At 37.9% G+C, this 19,628-nt stretch overlaps 1 protein-coding gene and 1 non-coding gene across 2 annotated transcripts in view; both read left to right on the forward strand.

Annotated features, from left to right (window-relative positions):
* The window catches only part of PIP4P2 (phosphatidylinositol-4,5-bisphosphate 4-phosphatase 2), a 71,441-nt gene that overhangs the window by 26,873 nt on the left and 24,940 nt on the right, over nucleotides 1–19,628 (forward strand). The window contains exons 2-4 of the mRNA XM_061439409.1: nucleotides 1,931–2,079; nucleotides 13,802–13,908; nucleotides 15,402–15,525. Of these exons, the coding sequence (XP_061295393.1) occupies nucleotides 1,931–2,079; nucleotides 13,802–13,908; nucleotides 15,402–15,525 (380 nt within the window). The remainder of the gene's footprint in view (nucleotides 1–1,930; nucleotides 2,080–13,801; nucleotides 13,909–15,401; nucleotides 15,526–19,628) is intronic.
* Nucleotides 14,962–15,033, forward strand: TRNAC-GCA (transfer RNA cysteine (anticodon GCA)). The gene has a single exon. It is a non-coding gene; the product is annotated as a tRNA-Cys (tRNA).

Consider the following 19,628-nt stretch of genomic DNA (forward strand, 5'->3'; position numbering starts at 1 on the left):
ATGGATTTTGCCATCCTTATTTGTGGCTTTAATATGTGGCCTTTCCCCCTCATCCTCAAGGCAAAAGAAGAAGCTTTTATTAATAATGGTATTGCTAATATTATTAAAACAATATTTATTGTTGCATACCAGGCAGTGTGTCTTGAATTTCTAGTAAGGTGTGTATTCTATTTGCCGGGACAATACTTTCTTTATCGAGTTCTGATAAAGTAATCTGCAAATTGCAAGGGCTCAAATGTACTGCTAACACATTGATCCTTTAACCCATTTTTTTCTTCTTCATTAATACATTACAGGTCACTGTGTATGAGCCTTAAATTCTTCCAAGGATTTAAAACTGTTTTTATAATTTAGATATCTATAGCTTCTTTTTAAGTTCAGTGTTTGGCAGAATTCTGGTATAAGCCTCCCAGAGATGTGTGCATATTATCATTTCCAATGTGGCCTCTTTCAGAGCCTTGGCTGCTGCAGAAATTTGGCTTATTATGAATATTTGCATGAATATCACTTGTTGCTAATCCTTTTTAAGTCTAAAAATACCTCCATGAGGTACCCCAAGCATGCCAGGTGTAAGATGTGGTATTTTGAACATACCATAATGTGCTGTTCTCTAACTCAGTTCTATCAGCTCAAAGTATCACAGAGTTCAGAATCTAATCCAGTGGATAGAAAAATCTCTATTTCAAAAATATCTCCTTTCATGATTAGCTACAGTGATTGTATTTTATAGTGTCACAGAAGCCTCTGAATGTATCAGTTCTCTTTACCGGGGATTCGATCATGTATTGAGGTGTAGCCTTTTCTAGGTGGCCTGTGACAAGACTTTGCCTTGAAAGGGCCTCCTATGCCTGCAGTTAAAATAGCCACACAATGAGGTTAGGCAAGTCCCCTTTAGAAATTCCATCCTGGTATAGTATATTTAATTTCCTTTCCTCTGACTTTTGTAACAAATAATACTTCTGGTTGAGGAACACAATTCTGAAGTTGGGCTTCTACCCTTTACCCAATCACCCAATCGGTCAACTTAAGGACTCTCAAAAAACAGTGTGTCTGTGTGTGTGCATGTATGTTTGTGTGTGTGTGCTTGTGTATCTTTGTATTCTGGGAATTTTCAAACACACACAAAGTAGTAAGAACAAAATATCTTCTGTGTCTTTATATTCATAAATATCATCATTTTGCTGCTTTTGTTTCATCTATTAAACCATTTTTTTCTTGCAGCATTTCTACTAAATCCCAAGTAACATATTTTTACCCGTAAATACATTGAAGCATTTCCTAGAATTTTAATGTTAGGTGAAAGTTTGAGACAAAAATTGTTGAATTTATTTCATTCTTGTTTTTGTCTGAAACTAGCATAGTTCCATTAAATTAGAACATGTTCCTTGTTGATAAGTTTAGTTTTCCTAAGTTCATTTTTATCTCTTCTTGACTGCCACCAAACCCCTGTTTTGTTCTTGTCATACTCAGCAGTTATTACACTGGTTCTAGTATAAACAGAGCTCAGCAACTACACAATTTATGCATATATATAAGTGATTTAGAAACTCTGTCCTCATTGACTATTTCTGTTTCATAGGAGTCAGATCATTAGTGTAAGATTTTTTACTTTAGACATAAATCATCACTTTCCTATTATAAACTCTAGGCATTTGCACATGGGAATGGAGTGGATGGTTTGAGTATAGGCTAATAAAAGGTGTGAACCCAGGTAAGTGTGATTTGGATTTTAGGAGTTAGGAATTATTCTACTTTATGATATAGTTCTATGTGTGTTTCTGTTCTGAAACTATATAATGTTGGCCAGCTTTAAAAACATAAAGAACCGGAGATATTTATTAATAGTTTCCTGCTTTACTTCTATTGCTCATATGCTCAAATCAGTCGTAATAGCTCTGAGACTCTGATTCGGTGGCTACTGTCTTTTCAGCGGAACTCCCGCCTCCGTATACAGCCATTGTCAGCCCAGATGCCAGCGGAATCCCAGTCATAAACTGCCGTGTGTGCCAGTCTCTCATCAATTTGGATGGCAAGCTTCACCAGCATGTGGTTAAGTGCACAGTTTGCAATGAAGCTACGGTAAGTGGGGATTTTCATTAATAAAGCCCAAATTATTATTTAAAACCTTGTCCCTAAAAAAGTGTGTCAATAATGTTACTTAAAAGTAGATGTGGGCTGGATACAGAGATGGCCTTTTTTTTTTTTTTTTTTTAATGTTTCTTTCTTCTCTCTGGCTGTTTCTCTTTTATCATACAAGGATGCCTCCAGTGTTTAAAGCTAACTCCATTATGAAAATTTCATGAGGAATTATTTAAATGTAATGCCATTTGGCTCTTTATTTTCAAAAATAAGGCTGAATGTGAACAATCGTTTATAATTATCTTCAGTGTTATCCACATCGGAACTGAATCTATTCTGGTTTTTACCAAAATGAAATATACTGAAGTTCCTATAAATGTGGACTTTGTACTTCTTATGTGGAAAATTATTTAAACTTGTTTACACCTGTAGGATATATAGTTTTTCTGGGACTTTGTGACTGTGAGTTTGTTACTGACATTTGTGTTGAAGTGCTTATTAACAGCTTGTATATTATTCCATTTTTTATATTAATTTAGTGAAATATTTTAAAAAATTTAAGGGCATTTTTTTTTCCTGAACTTTGGGAAGAGCAACTAAATTTTAAGTAAAATTTTTAAGATTTTAAGTAATAAACTGATTAAGTGTATACTGGTTAAATTAAATATATTTCTGCTTTCATGGTTAGGCTTTAGTTTAAAATTTTCAATCTCTCAAAATTTGAAATTAATTAATAATTTTATTTTTGGCATTTGCATTTTTTCTCCTTAGAAAAAGTCTTTAAAAAGTCAACCAATGATTATTGTGTCTCTAAGAACCATAAAAGATGAATATGGAGGACTTTATATGTTTTATGGAAAAGTTATAAAATAAAACCTTCAGTCATGAAGCAATATATTTCATTTTTATAAGGGATATCATTTAGGGAACTTTATTTTATAAATAAATCATACCTACAAAACTAGCTATTTTCTTTTTCAGTTGAACACTTAAATGTACGTACATGCTAAGTCACTTCATTTGTGTCTGACTCTTTCCAGAGGAGCCTGTGGACTGTTGCCTGCCAGGCTCCTCTGTCCATGGGATTCTCCAGGCAAGAATACTGGAGTGGGTTGCCATGCCCTCCTCCAGGGGATCTCCCCAAGCCAGGGTTTGAACCCGCATCTCTTACCTCTCCTGCATTGGCAGGCAGGCTCTTTATCATTAGTGCTACCTGGGAAGCCTGAGAGCATTCCGTAAAGTGTTGGGTTCTCTTTTTCCACCTTATTTTCCTCCCTTGTAATATTACTAATTCCATACAAGGCAATCTAATTAAATATTATTCATTTTCTCTAGAATATTCACAATTATTTACGTTTCTTTATTTATTAGGGGTAGTAATCATGTAAAGTGTTAGTTGCTCAGTCATGTCCAGCTCTTTGCCACCTGAAGGACTATAGCCCACCAGGCTCTTCTGTCCACAAAATACTCCAGGCAAGACTATTGGGAGTGGGCTGCCATTCCCTTCTCCAGGGGATCTTCCCAACCCAAGGATCAAACCCGGGTCTACCTGCACTGCAGGCAGATCCTTTACCATCTTAATGGGAGAAAGCAAAGAAGAATTAAAGAACCTCTTGATGAAAATGAAAGAGGAGAGTGAGAAAGATGGCTTAAAACTCACCATTCAAAAAACTAAGATCATGGCATCTGGTCCCATCACTTCATGGCAAATAGATGGGGGGAAATGGAAACAGTGACAGACTTGATTTTCTTGGGCTCCAAAGTGACATTGGATGGTGACTGCAGCCATGAAATTAAGACACTTGCTCCTTGGAAGAAAAATTATGAGAAACCTAGACAGCATATTTTAAAAAGCAGACACATCACTTTGCCTACAAAGATTCCTCTAGTCAAAGCTATGGGTTTTCCAGTATCCATGTAAGGAGGTGAGAGTTGGACCATAAAGAAGTCTGAGCGACAAAGAATTGGTGCTTTTGAACTGTGGTGCTGGAGAAGACTCTTGAGAGTCCCTTGGACAGCAAGGGGAACAAACCAGTCAATCCTAAAGGAAATCGGCTCTGAATTTTCATTGGAAGGACTGATGCTAAAGCCTAAACTCCAATACTTTGGCCACCTGATGCTAAGAGCTGACTCATTGGGAAAGACCCTGATGCTGGGAAAGATTGAAGGTAGGAGGAGAAGGGGATGACAGAGGAGGAGATGGTTGGATGGCATCAGTGACTTGATGGACGTGAGTTTGAGCAAACTCTGGGAGATAGTAAAAGACAGGGAAGCCTGGCGTGCTGCAGTCCAAGCGGTCACAGTCAGTCAGACATATCTGAGTGACTGAACAACAACCAATCATATAAAAATTCCAGCCCAGTTTTCTTTATGTCCTGCTGCTAAGTTGCTTCAGTCGTGTCCGACTCTGTGCGATCCCATACACAGCAGCCCACCAGGCTCCCCTGTCCCTAGGATTCTCCAGGCAAGAACACTGGAGTGGGTTGCCATTTCCTTCTCCAATGCGTGAAAGTGAAGTCGCTCAGTTGTGTCCAACTCTTAGCGACTGCATGGACTGCAGCCCACCAGGCTCCTCCGTCCATGGGATTTTCCAGGCAAGAGTACTGGAGTGGGTTGCCATTGCCTTCTCCGTCTTTATGTCCAGAAGTAGCCAAATTTTATTGATCCTGTATGAACTCATCACTTCAGAGAACTGGATTTAGACTGTTGGTTAAATCCACAGTGACACATCTATCAAGGGAATCACTATCTCTGGCAGCTGTAGCCTTATAAAATCTATTTCCTAAAAAATGAAACTTGAAAGTCGAAATTGCTTCTTGATCCATCGACTGCAGAATGGATGTTGTGTTAGCAAGCATGAAAAACAACTTAATTTTATTGTACATCTCCATAAGAGCTCTTGGGTGACCAGGTGCATTATCAATAGGAGGTAGTATTTTGAAAGGAATCTTTTTTCAGCTGTAGGTTTCAACAGTGGACTTAAAATGTTCAATAAACCATTCTGTAAACAGATGTGCTGTCGTCCAGACTTTGTTCTAGTGGCAGTGCAGTTTTAGCATAATTCTTTAAGGGCCCTGGGATTTTCAGAACGGTAAATGAGCGTTGGCTTCGACTTAGTCACCAGCTGCATTAGCCCCTAGCAAGAGAGTCAGCCTGTCCTTTGAAGCTTTGAAATCAGGCACTATTTTCTCCTTTTTGTCTATGAAGATCCTGCTGCTGCTGCTGCTGCTAAGTCGCTTCAGTTGTGTCCGACTCTGTGCGACCCCACAGACGGCAGCCCACCAGGCTTCCCCGTCCCTGGGATTCTCCAGGCAAGAACACTGGAGTGGGTTGCCATTTCCTTCTCCAATGCATGAAAGTGAAAAGTGAAAGTGAAGATCCTAGATAACATGTTTTTACTATATAGGGAAGAAGAAAATATGTTGAAACTATGTTGTTTAGTGTAGCCACTTTCATTAATTAGCTTAGCTAGATCTTCTGAATAGCTTGCTGCAGTTTCTACATCAGAACTTGTTACTTTACCTTGCAATTTTTTTTTTTTTTTTTACTGAAGTATGATTTACAATGTTGTATTAGTTTGAAAGTGAAAGTGAAAGTCGCTCAGTTGTGTCTGACTCTTTTCGACCCCATGGACTGTACAGTCCATGGAATTCTCCAGGCCACAATACTGGAGTGGGTAGCCTTTCCCTTCTTCAGGGGATCTTACCAACCCAGGGGTCAAACCCAGGTCTCCCTAATGGCAGGCGGACTCTTTACCAGCTGAGCCACCAGAGAAGCCCAAAAATACTGGAGTCGGTAGCCTATCCCTTCTCCAGCAGATCTTCCTGATCCAGGCATCAAACCGGGGTCTCCTGCATTGCAGGGGGATTCTTTACCAGCTGAGATACTTCGAAGTGTGTAGCAAAGTGATTCATATATATATATATATACATAAATTTTCATCTTCATTTACCTTATAGGTTATTATAAAATATTGAGTGTATTCTCTGTGCTATACAGTTGGTACTTATTGGTTATCTGTTTTATATATGGTATGTATGTGTATTTAATCCAAAACTCCTAATTTATCCTTCATTCCTCCACCTTTTCCACTTTGATGACCATCAGTTTGTTTTCTACGTCTATGGGTCTATTTATATTTTGCATATAACTTCATTTGTATCATTTTTTTCAGACTGCATGTACAAGCAATAATGTATGATATGGGCCTTTTTTTTTTTTGCCTGACATTTCACTTAGTATGATAATGTCTAGGGCCATCCATGTGGCTGCATATGGCATTATTTATTCTTTTTATGGCTGGGTAACATTCTATTGTCAGTCAGTCAGTTGCTCAGTCATGTCCCACCAGGCTCCTCTGTCCATGGAATTCTCTAGGCAAGAATACTGGAGTGGGTTGCCATTGCCTTCTCCAGGGGATCTTCCCAACCCACGGAGAACCCCTGGTTCAATCCAGGATAGAACCCGAATCTCCTGCATTGCAGGGAGATTGTTTACTGTCTGAGCCACCAGGGAAGCTCTGTCAACATGTTTACTTAATGGTAAATATGAATTTAGAGAAATTAACACAAATTCTGGTTCTTGATACTTTATATTGTATAGCAATATATTCTGGATATTTTATATTGTCAGATTCTATTATAATATCGTTTAATAAATTACAGTTGACGTATTGCTGACTTATACATATTTCTCCCAAGGTTATTTACTTAAAATTTTTAAATCTTAAAAAAAAACACATATTGTAGACTTATAGAAAGCTAGAAAAATAATAGTACATAGTATGGAGAATTCCCATAGGGTAGGTTCTTTACCCACATTCTGTAAATATTGATATTTTACAAAGTAGCTTTCTATCTCCAAATAATTTTTTAAGAACCTTTTAAGGTAATTGTGGACATGGTGCACTTCAAGCCCTAAATATGTGAATTTCCTTAAAAAAATAAAAAGAGCATTCACTTATATAATTATAGTAAATTATAAAATCAGAAATTAACTTTGATATAATAGTTATCTAATCTTTTGACTTAATTCATGATTTTTTTAATATTTATTTTTATGTATTTATTTGGCTGTCCTGGGTCTTAGTTGTAGCACACAGGACCTTTAGTTGTGCATGTGGGATCTAGCTCCCTGGCCAGTTAGCAAATCCCAGCTCTGTGCAGAGTCTTAGCCGTTGGACCGCTGGGAGTGTCCCGAGTTAATTCATGTTTGCCCAATTGTTTCAGTGAAAAAAGAAAATCAGATCCAGAAGTCAATTAAAAAATATTTTTAAAATTTAAATACATTTAATATGTTATATAATATATAAATATAAGTATATTTAATACTATTAAAATTATAAAAATATATACAAATTATATATTGCATTTGGTTACTATGTTTCTTTAATCTTCCTTAATCTGAAATTTAGTCTTCTATTGCCTTGACAATTTTGAAGAGTACAGGTAAGATATTATTTTTTTTTAATTACTTTTATTTTATTTTTAAACTTTACATAATTGTATTAGTTTTGCCAAATATCAAAATGAATCCGCCACAGGTATACATGTGTTCCCCATCCTGAACCCTCCTCCCTCCTCCCTCCCCATACCATCCCTCTGGGTCGTCCCAGTGCACCAGCCCCAAGCATCCAGTATCGTGCATCGAACCTGGACTGGCATCTCATTTCATACATGATATTTTACGTTTCCATGCCATTCTCCCAAATCTTCCCACCCTCTCCCTCTCCCACAGAGTCCTTAAGACTGTTCTATACATCAGTGTCTCTTTTGCTGTCTCGTACACAGGGTTATTGTTACCATCTTTCTAAATTCCATATATATGCGTTAGTATACTGTATTGGTGTTTTTCCTTCTGGCTTACTTCACTCTGTATAATAGGCTCCAGTTTCATACACCTCATTAGAATTGATTCAAATGTATTCTTTTTAATGGCTGAGTAATACTCCATTGTGTATATGTACCACTGCTTTCTTATCCATTCATCTGCTGATGGACATCTAGGTTGCTTCCATGTCCTGGCTATTATAAACAGTGCTGCGATGAACATTGGGGTACACGTGTCTCTTTCCCTTCTGGTTTCCTCAGTGTGTATGCCCAGCAGTGGGATTGCTGGCTCATAAGGCAGTTCTATTTCCAGTTTTTTAAGGAATCTCCACACTGTTCTCCATAGTAGCTGTACTAGTTTGCATTCCCACCAACAGTGTAAGAGGGTTCCCTTTTCTCCACACCCTCTCCAGCATTTATTATTTGTAGACTTTTGGATCGCAGCCATTATGACTGGTGTGAAATGGTACCTCATAGTGGTCTTGATTTGCATTTCTCTGATAATGAGTGATGTTGAGCATCTTTTCATGTGTTTGTTAGCCATCTGTATGTCTTCTTTGGAGAAATGTCTATTTAGATCTTTGGCCCATTTTTTGATTGGGTCATTTATTTTTCTGGAGTTGAGCTATAGGAGTTGCTTGTATATTTTTGAGATTAGTTGTTTGTCAGTTGCTTCATTTGCTATTATTTTCTCCCATTCTGAAGGCTGTCTTTTCACCTTGCTAATAGTTTCCTTTGATGTGCAGAAGCTTTTAAGGTTAATTAGGTCCCATTTGTTTATTTTTGCTTTTATTTCCAATATTCTGGGAGGTGGGTCATAGAGGATCCTGCTGTGATGAATGTCAGAGAGTGTTTTGCCTATGTTCTCCTCTAGGAGTTTTATAGTTTCTGGTCTTACGTTGAGATCTTTAATCCATTTTGAGTTTATTTTTGTGTATGGTGTTAGAAAGTGTTCTAGTTTCATTCTTTTACAAGTGGTTGACCAGATTTCCCAGCACCACTTGTTAAAGAGATTGTCTTTAATCCATTGTATATTCTTGCCTCCTTTGTCAAAGATAAGGTGTCCATATGTGTGTGGATTTATCTCTGGGCTTTCTATTTTGTTCCATTGATCTATATTTCTGTCTTTGTGCCAGTACCATACTGTCTTGATAACTGTGGCTTTGTAGTAGAGCCTGAAGTCAAGTAGGTTGATTCCTCCAGTTCCATTCTTCTTTCTCAAGATCGCTTTGGCTATTCGAGGTTTTTTGTATTTCCATACAAATTGTGAAATTATTTGTTCTAGCTCTGTGAAGAATACTGTTAGTAGCTTGATAGGGATTGCATTGAATCTACAAATTGCTTTGGGTAGTATTCTCATTTTCACTATATTGATTCTTCCAATCCATGAACATGGTATATTTCTCCATCTATTAGTGTCCTCTTTGATTTCTTTCACCAGTGTTTTATAGTTTTCTATATATAGGTCTTTAGTTTCTTTAGGTAGATATATTCCTAAGTATTTTATTCTTTCCGTTGCAATGGTGAATGGAATTGTTTCCTTAATTTCTCTTTCTGTTTTTTCACTATTAGTGTATAGGAATGCAAGGGATTTCTGTGTGTTGATTTTATATCCTGCAACTTTACTATAGTCATTGATTAGTTCTAGTAATTTTCTGGTGGAGTCTTTAGGGTTTTCTATGTAGAGGATCATGTCATCTGCAAATAGTGAGAGTTTTACTTCTTCTTTTCCAATTTGGATTCCTTTTATTTCTTTTTCTGCTCTGATTGCTGTGGCCAAAACTTCCAAAACTGTGTTGAATAGTAATGGTGAAAGTGGGCACCCTTGTCTTGTTCCTGACTTTAGAGGAAATGCTTTCAATTTTTCACCATTGAGGATAATGTTTGCTGTGGGTTTGTCATATATAGCTTTTATTATGTTGAGGTATGTTCCTTCTATTCCTGCTTTCTGGAGAGTTTTTATCATAAATGGGTGTTGAATTTTGTCAAAGGCTTTCTCTGCATCTATTGAGATAATCATATGGTTTTTGTTTTTCAATTTGTTAATGTGGTGTATTACATTGATTGATTTGCGGATATTGAAGAATCCTTGCATCCCTGGGATAAAGCCCACTTGGTCATGGTGTATGATCTTTTTAATGTGTTGTTAGATTCTGATTGCTAGGATTTTGTTTAGGATTTTTGCATCTATGTTCATCAGTGATATTGGTCTGTAGTTTTCTTTTTTTGTGGCATCTTTGTCAGGTTTTGGTATTAGGGTGATGGTGGCCTCATAGAATGAGTTTGGACGTTTACCTTCCTCTGCAATTTTCTGGAAGAGTTTGAGCAGGATAGGTGTTAGCTCTTCTCTAAGTTTTTGGTAGAATTCAGCTGTGAAGCTGTCTGGACCTGGGCTTTTGTTTGCTGGAAGATTTTTGATTACAGTTTCAATTTCTGTGCTTGTGATGGGTCTGTTAAGGTTTTCTATTTCTTCCTGGTCGAGTTTTGGAAAGTTGTACTTTTCTAAGAATTTGTCCATTTCTTCCTCGTTGTCCATTTTATTGGCATATAATTGTTGATAGTAGTCTCTTATGATCCTTTGTATTTCTGTGTTGTCTGTCGTGATCTCTCCATTTTCGTTTCTAATTTTATTGATTTGATTTTTCTCCCTTTGTTTCTTGATGAGTCTGGCTAATGGTTTGTCATTTTTATTTATCCTTTCAAAGAACCAGCTTTTGGCTTTGTTGATTTTTGCTATGGTTTCTTTTGTTTCTTTTGCATTTATTTCTGCTCTAATTTTTAAGATTTCTTTCCTTCTACTAACCCTGGGGTTCTTCATTTCTTCCTTTTCTAGTTGCTTTAGGTGTAGCGTTAGGTTATTTATTTGACTTTTTTCTTGTTTCTTGAGGTGTGCCTGTATTGCTATGAACTTTCCCCTTAGGACTGTTTTTACCGTGTCCCACAGGTTTTGGGTTGTTGTGTTTTCATTTTCATTCGTTTCTATGCAAATTTTGATTTCTTTTTTGATTTCTTCTGTGATTTGTTGGTTATTCAGCAGCGTGTTGTTCAGCCTCCATATGTTGGAATTTTTAATAGTTTTTCTCCTGTAATTGAGATCTAATCTTACTGCATTGTGGTCAGAAAAGATGCTTGGAATGATTTCTATTTTTCTGAATTTACCAAGGCTAGCTTTATGGCCCAGGATGTGATCTATCCTGGAGAAGGTTCCATGTGCGCTTGAGAAAAAGGTGAAATTCATTGTTTTGGGATGAAATGTCCTATAGATATCAATTAGGTCTAACTGGTCTATTGTATCATTTAAAGTTTGTGTTTCCTTGTTAATTTTCTGTTTAGTTGATCTATCCATAGGTGTGAGTGGGGTATTAAAGTCTCCCACTATTATTGTGTTATTGTTAATTTGTCCTTTCATACTTGTTAGCATTTGTCTTACATACTGCGGTGCTCCCGTGTTGGGTGCATATATATTTATAATTGTTATATCTTCTTCTTGGATTGATCCTTTGATCATTATGTAGTGACCTTCTTTGTCTCTTTTCACAGCCTTTGTTTTAAAGTCTATTTTATCTGATATGAGTATTGCTACTCCTGCTTTCTTTTGGTCCCTATTTGCATGGAAAATCTTTTTCCAGCCCTTCACTTTCAGTCTGTATGTGTCCCCTGTTTTGAGGTGGGTCTCCTGTAGACAACATATGTAGGGGTCTTGTTTTTGTATCCATTCAGCCAGTCTTTGTCTTTTGGTTGGGGCATTCAACCCATTTACGTTTAAGGTAATTACTGATAAGTATGATCCCAATGCCATTTACTTTATTGTTTTGGGTTCGAGTTTATACATACAGGTAAGATATTCTGTAGAATGTTCCTTGTTCGGGTTTGTCTGATGCTCTCTCATGATTAGATTCAGCTTATACATCTTTGGCAAGTATGCCACAGGAGTGGTGTTCTGTTCCTCTCTCTGCACTATAGCTTATTTACTTTAACAAGCTTACATCCTTGTAATGAAAGGAGTGTTTTCTTTAGTGTTACTTAGTCTAGCTTTTAAATTTACTGTGAAGAAATACTTGCATTAAGAGCTATAATAAGTCTCAAATTTGTGATAAGCTCCTCTTTCCCTACTATTCTTCTTGAGCTTGCTTTCCTCAGACATGTGCAGAAACCCTTGGCCAGGCAGATAGATGATCCTGTCTTGTGAACTTCAAATGGAAAACAATTCCAGGCCAATACAAACTAATTTTGAAACATGCCCTTCATAATTCAATCTCTGCGGTCCCCCAGATTTTATAGAGTGTTTCCAAATACTTGAGCTGTTTAAAATCACTTATGATTCATCGCTAATTATTAGAGAAATACACATCAAAACTACAATGAGTTCACACCTGTCAGAATGGCCATTATTAAAAAGACTACAAGTAATAATTGCTGGAGAGGGTGTGGAGAAAAAGGGACCCTCATGCACTGTTTGGAGAAGGCAATGGCCACACACTCCAGTACTCTTGCCTGGAAAATCCCATGGACAGAGGAGCCTGGTAGGCTGCAGTCCATGGGGTCGCGAAGAGTCGAACACGACTGAGCAACTTCATTTTCACTTTTCACTTTCATGCATTGGAGAAGGAAATGGCAACCCACTCCGGTGTTCTTCCCTGGAGAATCCCAGGGATGTTGGAGCCTGGTGGGCTGCCGTCTATGGGGTCGCACAGAGTCGGACACGACTGAAGCAACTTAGCAGCAGCAGCATGCGCTGTTAGTGGGAATGGAAACTGGTGCAGCCACTACGGAAAAGAGTGTGGCAGGTTCCTCAAAAAAACTAAAATCAGAGTTGCCATATGATCAAGCAGTTCTACTCTTGGGCGTATATCTAGTCATATATCTAAACTGGAAAGGTAGAATAGCAGCACTGTTTACCATAGCCAAGACATGGAAACAGCCTAAACGTCCACTGACGGATGGATGGATACAGAAGAGGTGAGATATACATATGTCTAGACCTAGAGATTACCATACTAAGAGAAGTAAGTCAGAAAGACAAAGGCAAACACCATCTGATGCCATTTACAAGTGGCAAGTCTAAGACATGATACAGAAACAGACTCACAGACATGGAGGACAGACTTGTGCTTGTCAAAGGGCAGGGGATTGGAAGGGAAGGACTGGGAGGTTGGGACTAGCAGATGCGAACTCTTAGACCCAGCAGGGGTCCCCAGCGTCCCCAGCCCCTGGGCCATGGACTGGTGCTGATCTGTGGCCTGTCAGGAACTGGGCCACGCTGCAGGAGGTGAGTGCGGCAGAGTGAGCAAAGCTCCCTCTATATTTGCAGCTGCTCCCCATCGCTCACATTATTGCCTGAATTCCACCTCTTGTCAGATCAGCAGCAGGACAATGAATGTAATACACCTGAAACATCTGGCACCGCACCCTCCCCCCCAGGCTATGGAAAAATTGTCTTCCACAAAATGAGCCCCTGGTACCAAAAAGGATGTGGACCGCTGGTATATATGATGGGTACACAAGGTACTACTGTATAGCACCAGGGACTATATTCACTATTCTGTCAGCAAACCACGATGGAAGAGAATGTGAAACATTCCATCAACAAACCATGATGGAAGAGAATGTGAAACACTCCATCAACAAACCATGGTGGAATAGAATATGAAAAAGAATATGTATGTGTATGACCAAGTCACTTTGCTGTACAGTGGAAGTTAACACAATGTTGTGAATCAACTATATTTCAATAAAATAAATCATTTATGATGTAATTTCCCTTAATTTGTACTTTGGTAGCACTATGTGCAGCTTTAGATCTTTAGGATTCATTTCCTCTTTATACACAAGCAAGCTTTGGCAATCTGTACTTCAGTTAATTCGCTTTGTTTGTATTTTCTTCTCTTATCTAGCCAATCAAAAATCCCCCAGCAGGGAAGAAATATGTTAGATGCCCTTGTAATTGTCTCCTCATTTGTAAGGACACATCACGGCGAATAGGATGTCCAAGACCCAATTGGTAAGACATAAAGATTCATCTATTCATTCATTTGTTCATTTGACAAGTCCTTATTAAAGATTCATTATGTGGCAGGGTTTGTTCTAAACAGTCTTTATCCTCAAAGTAATTATAAGACCTTCAGTATTTTTTCTTTGTTAAAGGAGTGATACTGCTTAGTTTGAAATTAATGGTTACAAGTATTCATAAACCAATATTCTTGAATGAACAATTCAAGTTATCTTGATGTTATATAACTATTTAATGCACTGTAATAAATCAGTGACTCATTATATTTAACTAAAAATAACTGATTAGTTTATCTTTGAACCTTTGACATATTTCATCTTGATTTGGAAGTGTTTTAGTAATCATTGTGCACTTTACCACATGTTAATACACTAGTCTCTGCTAAGTATGAGTGAGTGAGTGAGTGAAGTTGCTCAGTCGTGTCTGACTCTTTGCTATCCCATGGACTGTAGCCCACCACAATCCTCCGTCCATGGGATTTTCCAGGCAAGGATACTGGAGTGGGTTGCCATTTCCTTCTCCAGGAGATCTTCCTGACCCAGGAATTGAACCCAGGTCTCCCGCATTGTAGGCAGACGCTTTACCGTCTGAGCCACCAGGGAAGTCCTTGTTAAGTATAATCTACTTAAATAAATTCTATAGTTATTTGCCCCTGCCAAATGCCATATGGAGTGCCCAAATAGGAGTATATCAAAACCTTAACTGTACTTTTTCCCTGTGATTTCTGTCATTTTTAATGTTAGTCAATTGAAACCCTATCTAATGGTAGCGGGGGAAACAGAAAGGAAAGGAGCCTACCATTTTCTTTTCTGTCCAACTCTTATTAAATACATATTAAGGAGTACTGGCCTACCCAGAAAAATTTTGTTTGACTCAGCACTTTGGTATCTTCATGGCTCACATATAAATGTTAATTTAGAATATTTTAACTTCTTTAGTCTTTTATCAAACTCAGGTTGTCTTCCTAGATAGGATAAGATAAGGTAAGATGAGGAATGATAAGATTTGAAATTATATGGAGCAGTTAAATGGTTCCTAAGGGCTTCCCTGGTGGCTCAGAGGTTAAAGTGTCTGCCTGCAATGCAGGAGACCCAGGTTCAATCCCTGGGTTGGGAAGATCCCCTGGAGAAGAAAATGGCAACCCACTCCAGTACTCTTGCCTGAAGAATCCCATGGAGGGAGGAGCCTGGTAGGCTACAGTCCATGGGGTCGCCAAGACTTGGACGCAACTGAGTGACTTCACTATACTCACTCACTAAGGTGATTTGATTAGGTCCAATTCCATCTTATTTTGTTACTTTTAAAATATTGACTATTGCTATTTTCTATGATTTTGGCCCTAAAAGCTGAAACTTAATTCACTTAATTTATAAAGCAAGAGTATCTTATTTTCAATGCTGTATCACATGTTTGGGCCGTATATTATAGGTTTTGCCCTCTCTCCATTTGTGGGATAACGAGGTTTTCCCTTTCTCTTTCCACAGTAGACGCATAATTAACCTTGGCCCAGTAATGCTTGTTTCTGAAGAGCAGCCCGCTCAACCTGCATTGCCCGTGCAACCAGAAGGTACAAGGGTCGTGTGTGGGCACTGTGGAAACACATTCCTGGTATGTAACAAGACATCTGTCAGAGACATCAGTCTGTTCAATGTAGGTCATGATCACACAGATTTGACCACTGCTTGTAGTCTTAAAGTTTGGTCCAAGTGCAAATTGACCAACAGATTAAAATAAAGCCTTTTTTTAAAGAAAGATAGTTAATCAGAACTGCAGTTAATACTATACTGCATTATTTGTAAATTACATATAAGGTGCATCCTCTGACTCATTCATTTGCAAAAGGGGCCTCTCTGGATAGGCCAATAATAAACAAGCACCTTGTCCTCTAGGCAGAGCAACTTGGGTATCTTGGCTTAGTGAGCAATTGAACCTACCTCCTACCCTCACCTCCTTAGTAGGGCACAAAACGTACAGCCTCATGCAATGGCCTTGCTTGATTCTAGATTCAAGAAATATTGTTATTACAATTTATCAAAATTTTTCTGATTTTTAAATATGAAACTTGTAGTTAAGGGAATAAAATCAGTTCATTTCAGTTCAGTCTCTGAGTCCAGCTGTTTGCAACCCCATGGACTGCAGCATGCCAGGCTTCCCTGTCCATCACCAATACCCAGAGCTTGCTCAAACTCATGTCCATTGAGTCAGTGATGCCATCCAACCATCTCATCCTCTGTCATCCCCTTCTCCTCCTGCCTTCAATCTTTCCCAGAATCAAGGTCTTTTCAAATGAGTCAGTTCTTCACATTGGGTGGCCAAAGTATTGGAGTTTCAGCTTCAGCATCAGTCCCTCCAATGAGTATTCAGCACTGATTTCCTTTAGGATTGACTGGTTGGATCTCCTTGCAGTCCAAGGGACTCTCAAGAGTCTTCTCCAACACCACAGTTCAAAAGCATCAATTCTTCAGAACTCAGCCTTCTTTATGATCCAACTCTCACCTCCGTACATGAGTACTGGAATAACCATAGCTTTGACAATACGGACCTTTATTGGTAAAGTAATGTCTCTGCTTTTTAATATGCTATTGAACTTTCTCATAGCTTTTCTTCCAAGGAGCAAGTGTCTTTTAATTTCATGGCTGCACTTACCATCTTCAGTGATTTTGGAGCCCCAAAAAATAAAGTCTGACACTGTTTCCACTGTTTCCCTATCTATTTCCCATGAAGTGATGGGACTGGGTGCCATGATCTTCGTTTTCTGAATGTTGAGCTTTAAGCCAACTTCTTCACTCTCCACTTTCACTTTCATCAAGAGGCTTTTGAATTCCTCTTCACTTTCTGCCATAAGGGTGGTGTCATCTGCATATCTGAGGCTATTGATATTTCTCCCGGCAATCTTGATTCCAGCTTGTGTTTCTTCCAGTCCGGTGATTCTCATGATGTACTCTGCATGTAAGTTAAATAAGCAGGGTGACAATATACAGCCTTGACATACTCCTTTTCCTATTTGGAACCAGTCTGTTGTTCCGTGTCCAGTTCTAACTGTTGCTTCCTGACCTGCATACAAATTTCTCAAGAAGCAGATCAGGTGTTCTGGTATTCCCATCTCTTTCAGAATTGTCCACAGTTTATTGTGATCTACACAGTCAAAGGCTTTGGCATAGTCAATAAAGCAGAAGTAGATGTTTTTCTGGAACTCTCTTGCTTTTTCCATGATCCAGTGGATGTTGACAATTTGATCTCTGGTTCATCTGCCTTTTCTATAACCAGCTTGAACATCAGGAAGTTCACAGTTCACATATTGCTGAAGCCTGGCTTGGAGAATTGTGAGCATTCCTTTACTAGCATGTGAGATGAGTGCAATTGTGCAGTAGTTTGAGCATTCTTTGGCATTGCCTTTCTTTGGGATTGGAATGAAAACTGACCTTTTCCAGTCCTGTGGCCACTGTTGAATTTCCCAAATTTGCTGGCATATTGAGTGCAGCACTTTCACAGCATCATCTTTTAGGATTTGAAATAGCTCAACTGGAATTCCATCACCTCCACTAGCTTTGTTCTTAGTGATGCTTTTTAAAGCCCACTTGACTTCACATTCCAGGATGTCTGGCTCTAGGTCAGTGATCACACCATCGTGATTATCTGGATCGTGAAGATCTTTTTTGTACAGTTCTTCTGTGTATTCTTGCCACCTCTTCTTAGTATCTTCTGCTTCTGTTAGGTCCCTACCATTTCTGTCCTTTATCGAGCCCATCTTTGCAAACCACATTATAAGTGAGCTGACTTCAGTTGTTCAAAAATAAATATTGAGTGTGTACCAGACACTGGGTTACATGCTTGGGAAACAGGAAAGTGCAGTTCCTGCCCTCATGGGATTTTCCAATAATAGCAGGAGAAAGACAGTTAAAACAAGAATTATGTGCTGGAAAATCCCATGAACGGAGGAGCCTGGTGTGCTGCAGTCCATGGGGTCGCCAGGAGTCAGACATGACTGAGCAACTTCACTTTCACTTTTCACTTTCATGCATTGGAGAAGGACATGGCAACCCACTCCAGTGTTCTTGTCTGGAGAATCCCAGGGACGGCGGAGCCTGGTGGGCTTCCATCTATGGGGTTGCACAGAGTCAGACATGACTGAAGCAACTTAGCATCAGCAGCACCAGCAGCATTTAGGCTGCAGCAGGGAAATACAGAATGTTCTTAGTGTATATATAGAAGCATCTAGGCTAGCTGAAGTGACATTATCCTAAGAGTAATGGAAAGCTAAAACAGAGATTTATAATTAAAATGTATTTGTGGATGTTATGTATATAATTTATTGCATATGGGCAAGTCTGAAGAGACATAAGATATTTAGGCTTTATTATTCAGAAAAATGATGACAGTGGTTATGAATAGCATAAAGAATTTGAGAGAGAATTGGCCAAACTGATATTAGGATAGATAAGGGTATGAGGAAAAAATAAAATTAAAAACAGCTGTTATAAAGCTTTATATTTAATTTTTGGAATCATCTAGAAATGAATTCTAGAGAATGATCTAAGTCAAGAGGTTAAATAGATATATGTGACATGACTTTATACATTTATGCGTAAAAAATTTGGGGTTTAAATATTTTCCTCTTGGAAGAAAATCACTAAGTTTTATTTAAGCCAGAAATGAACTTGTAACTTACTTAACATTCAGTGCAAGCACGTGAATCTTATTAGCATAGTAATTATGATTTTAAAATTTTATGTCTTTGGCAAGAACGGGTGTTTTGTATTAACACCCATGGTATTTAAAGATGATTTCAAAATTCCCAGAAAACAAAGTTTTTGGTGATACTTCTAGGGTGGCTATTACCTTTGAGAGTCTCAGACTAATGATGGATGCTGAGGGTTACAAAGAATAAACCCTCCATTCTCACTTGAGAACATCACCTCATCATTATTATTATGCCAATCCAAGTAATCTTAGATTCTCTGTGTTAGTCTTTGTCCTTCAGACTTTTAACTAATAGGATAATTCATCTACTTATTCCATACCTTGTTTCAGCCTTGGTTTACAAGGCCCATAAGCAACTGAGACACGTTACAAAGTCTAGTAGCTTTGAAAATTAAAACATGCAAAATCAAGAAGATGAAAAATAGGGCAGAAATATGATGAAGTCATATATAAGAATATAAGTATGCATAATATTCAGTCCTGTGCAGTTGTTAAAATTTGACTGAATTTTAGCAGTGAGCCTTCTATGGTTAATAAAAAGAAGAAAACATGATCTATTACAAGATATTTGTGATGTTTTCTGAAAACTTCACAGCTTTTACTGGAATACTGAGACCTAAGACAAAATCATTCCCATGGGTTAAAATTATAATGGACTGTGTCCTCAATGATATTTTTCATTTATAACAAATAATACAATGTAATATAATATCACTGCCATAATGCTAAAATTGTATTTACTAGAAATTCACACTATTCACAGTATTCATTTAACAGCCTGTCTGGAACCGTGGATAGTGTTGAGAAAAGCTAAATTTGTATTTTCCAAAGCATATTGATTAGAATGCTCATTTTACAGGATAATAATAAGTATTATGTGAGTAAAGAGTTCCAAGATTATAAGGAATTGCTAGGATAAAAAAATTAAGCAGAATTTTTATAGGTATATTCTTTAGCACTTTTAGTATATAATGTGTTAAAATAATAATAATTAAATATTAATGTTAAAC

The sequence above is a fragment of the Bos javanicus genome, chromosome 14 (genome assembly GCF_032452875.1).
Source record: "Bos javanicus breed banteng chromosome 14, ARS-OSU_banteng_1.0, whole genome shotgun sequence".
NCBI classification, from domain to species: Eukaryota; Metazoa; Chordata; class Mammalia; order Artiodactyla; family Bovidae; genus Bos; species Bos javanicus.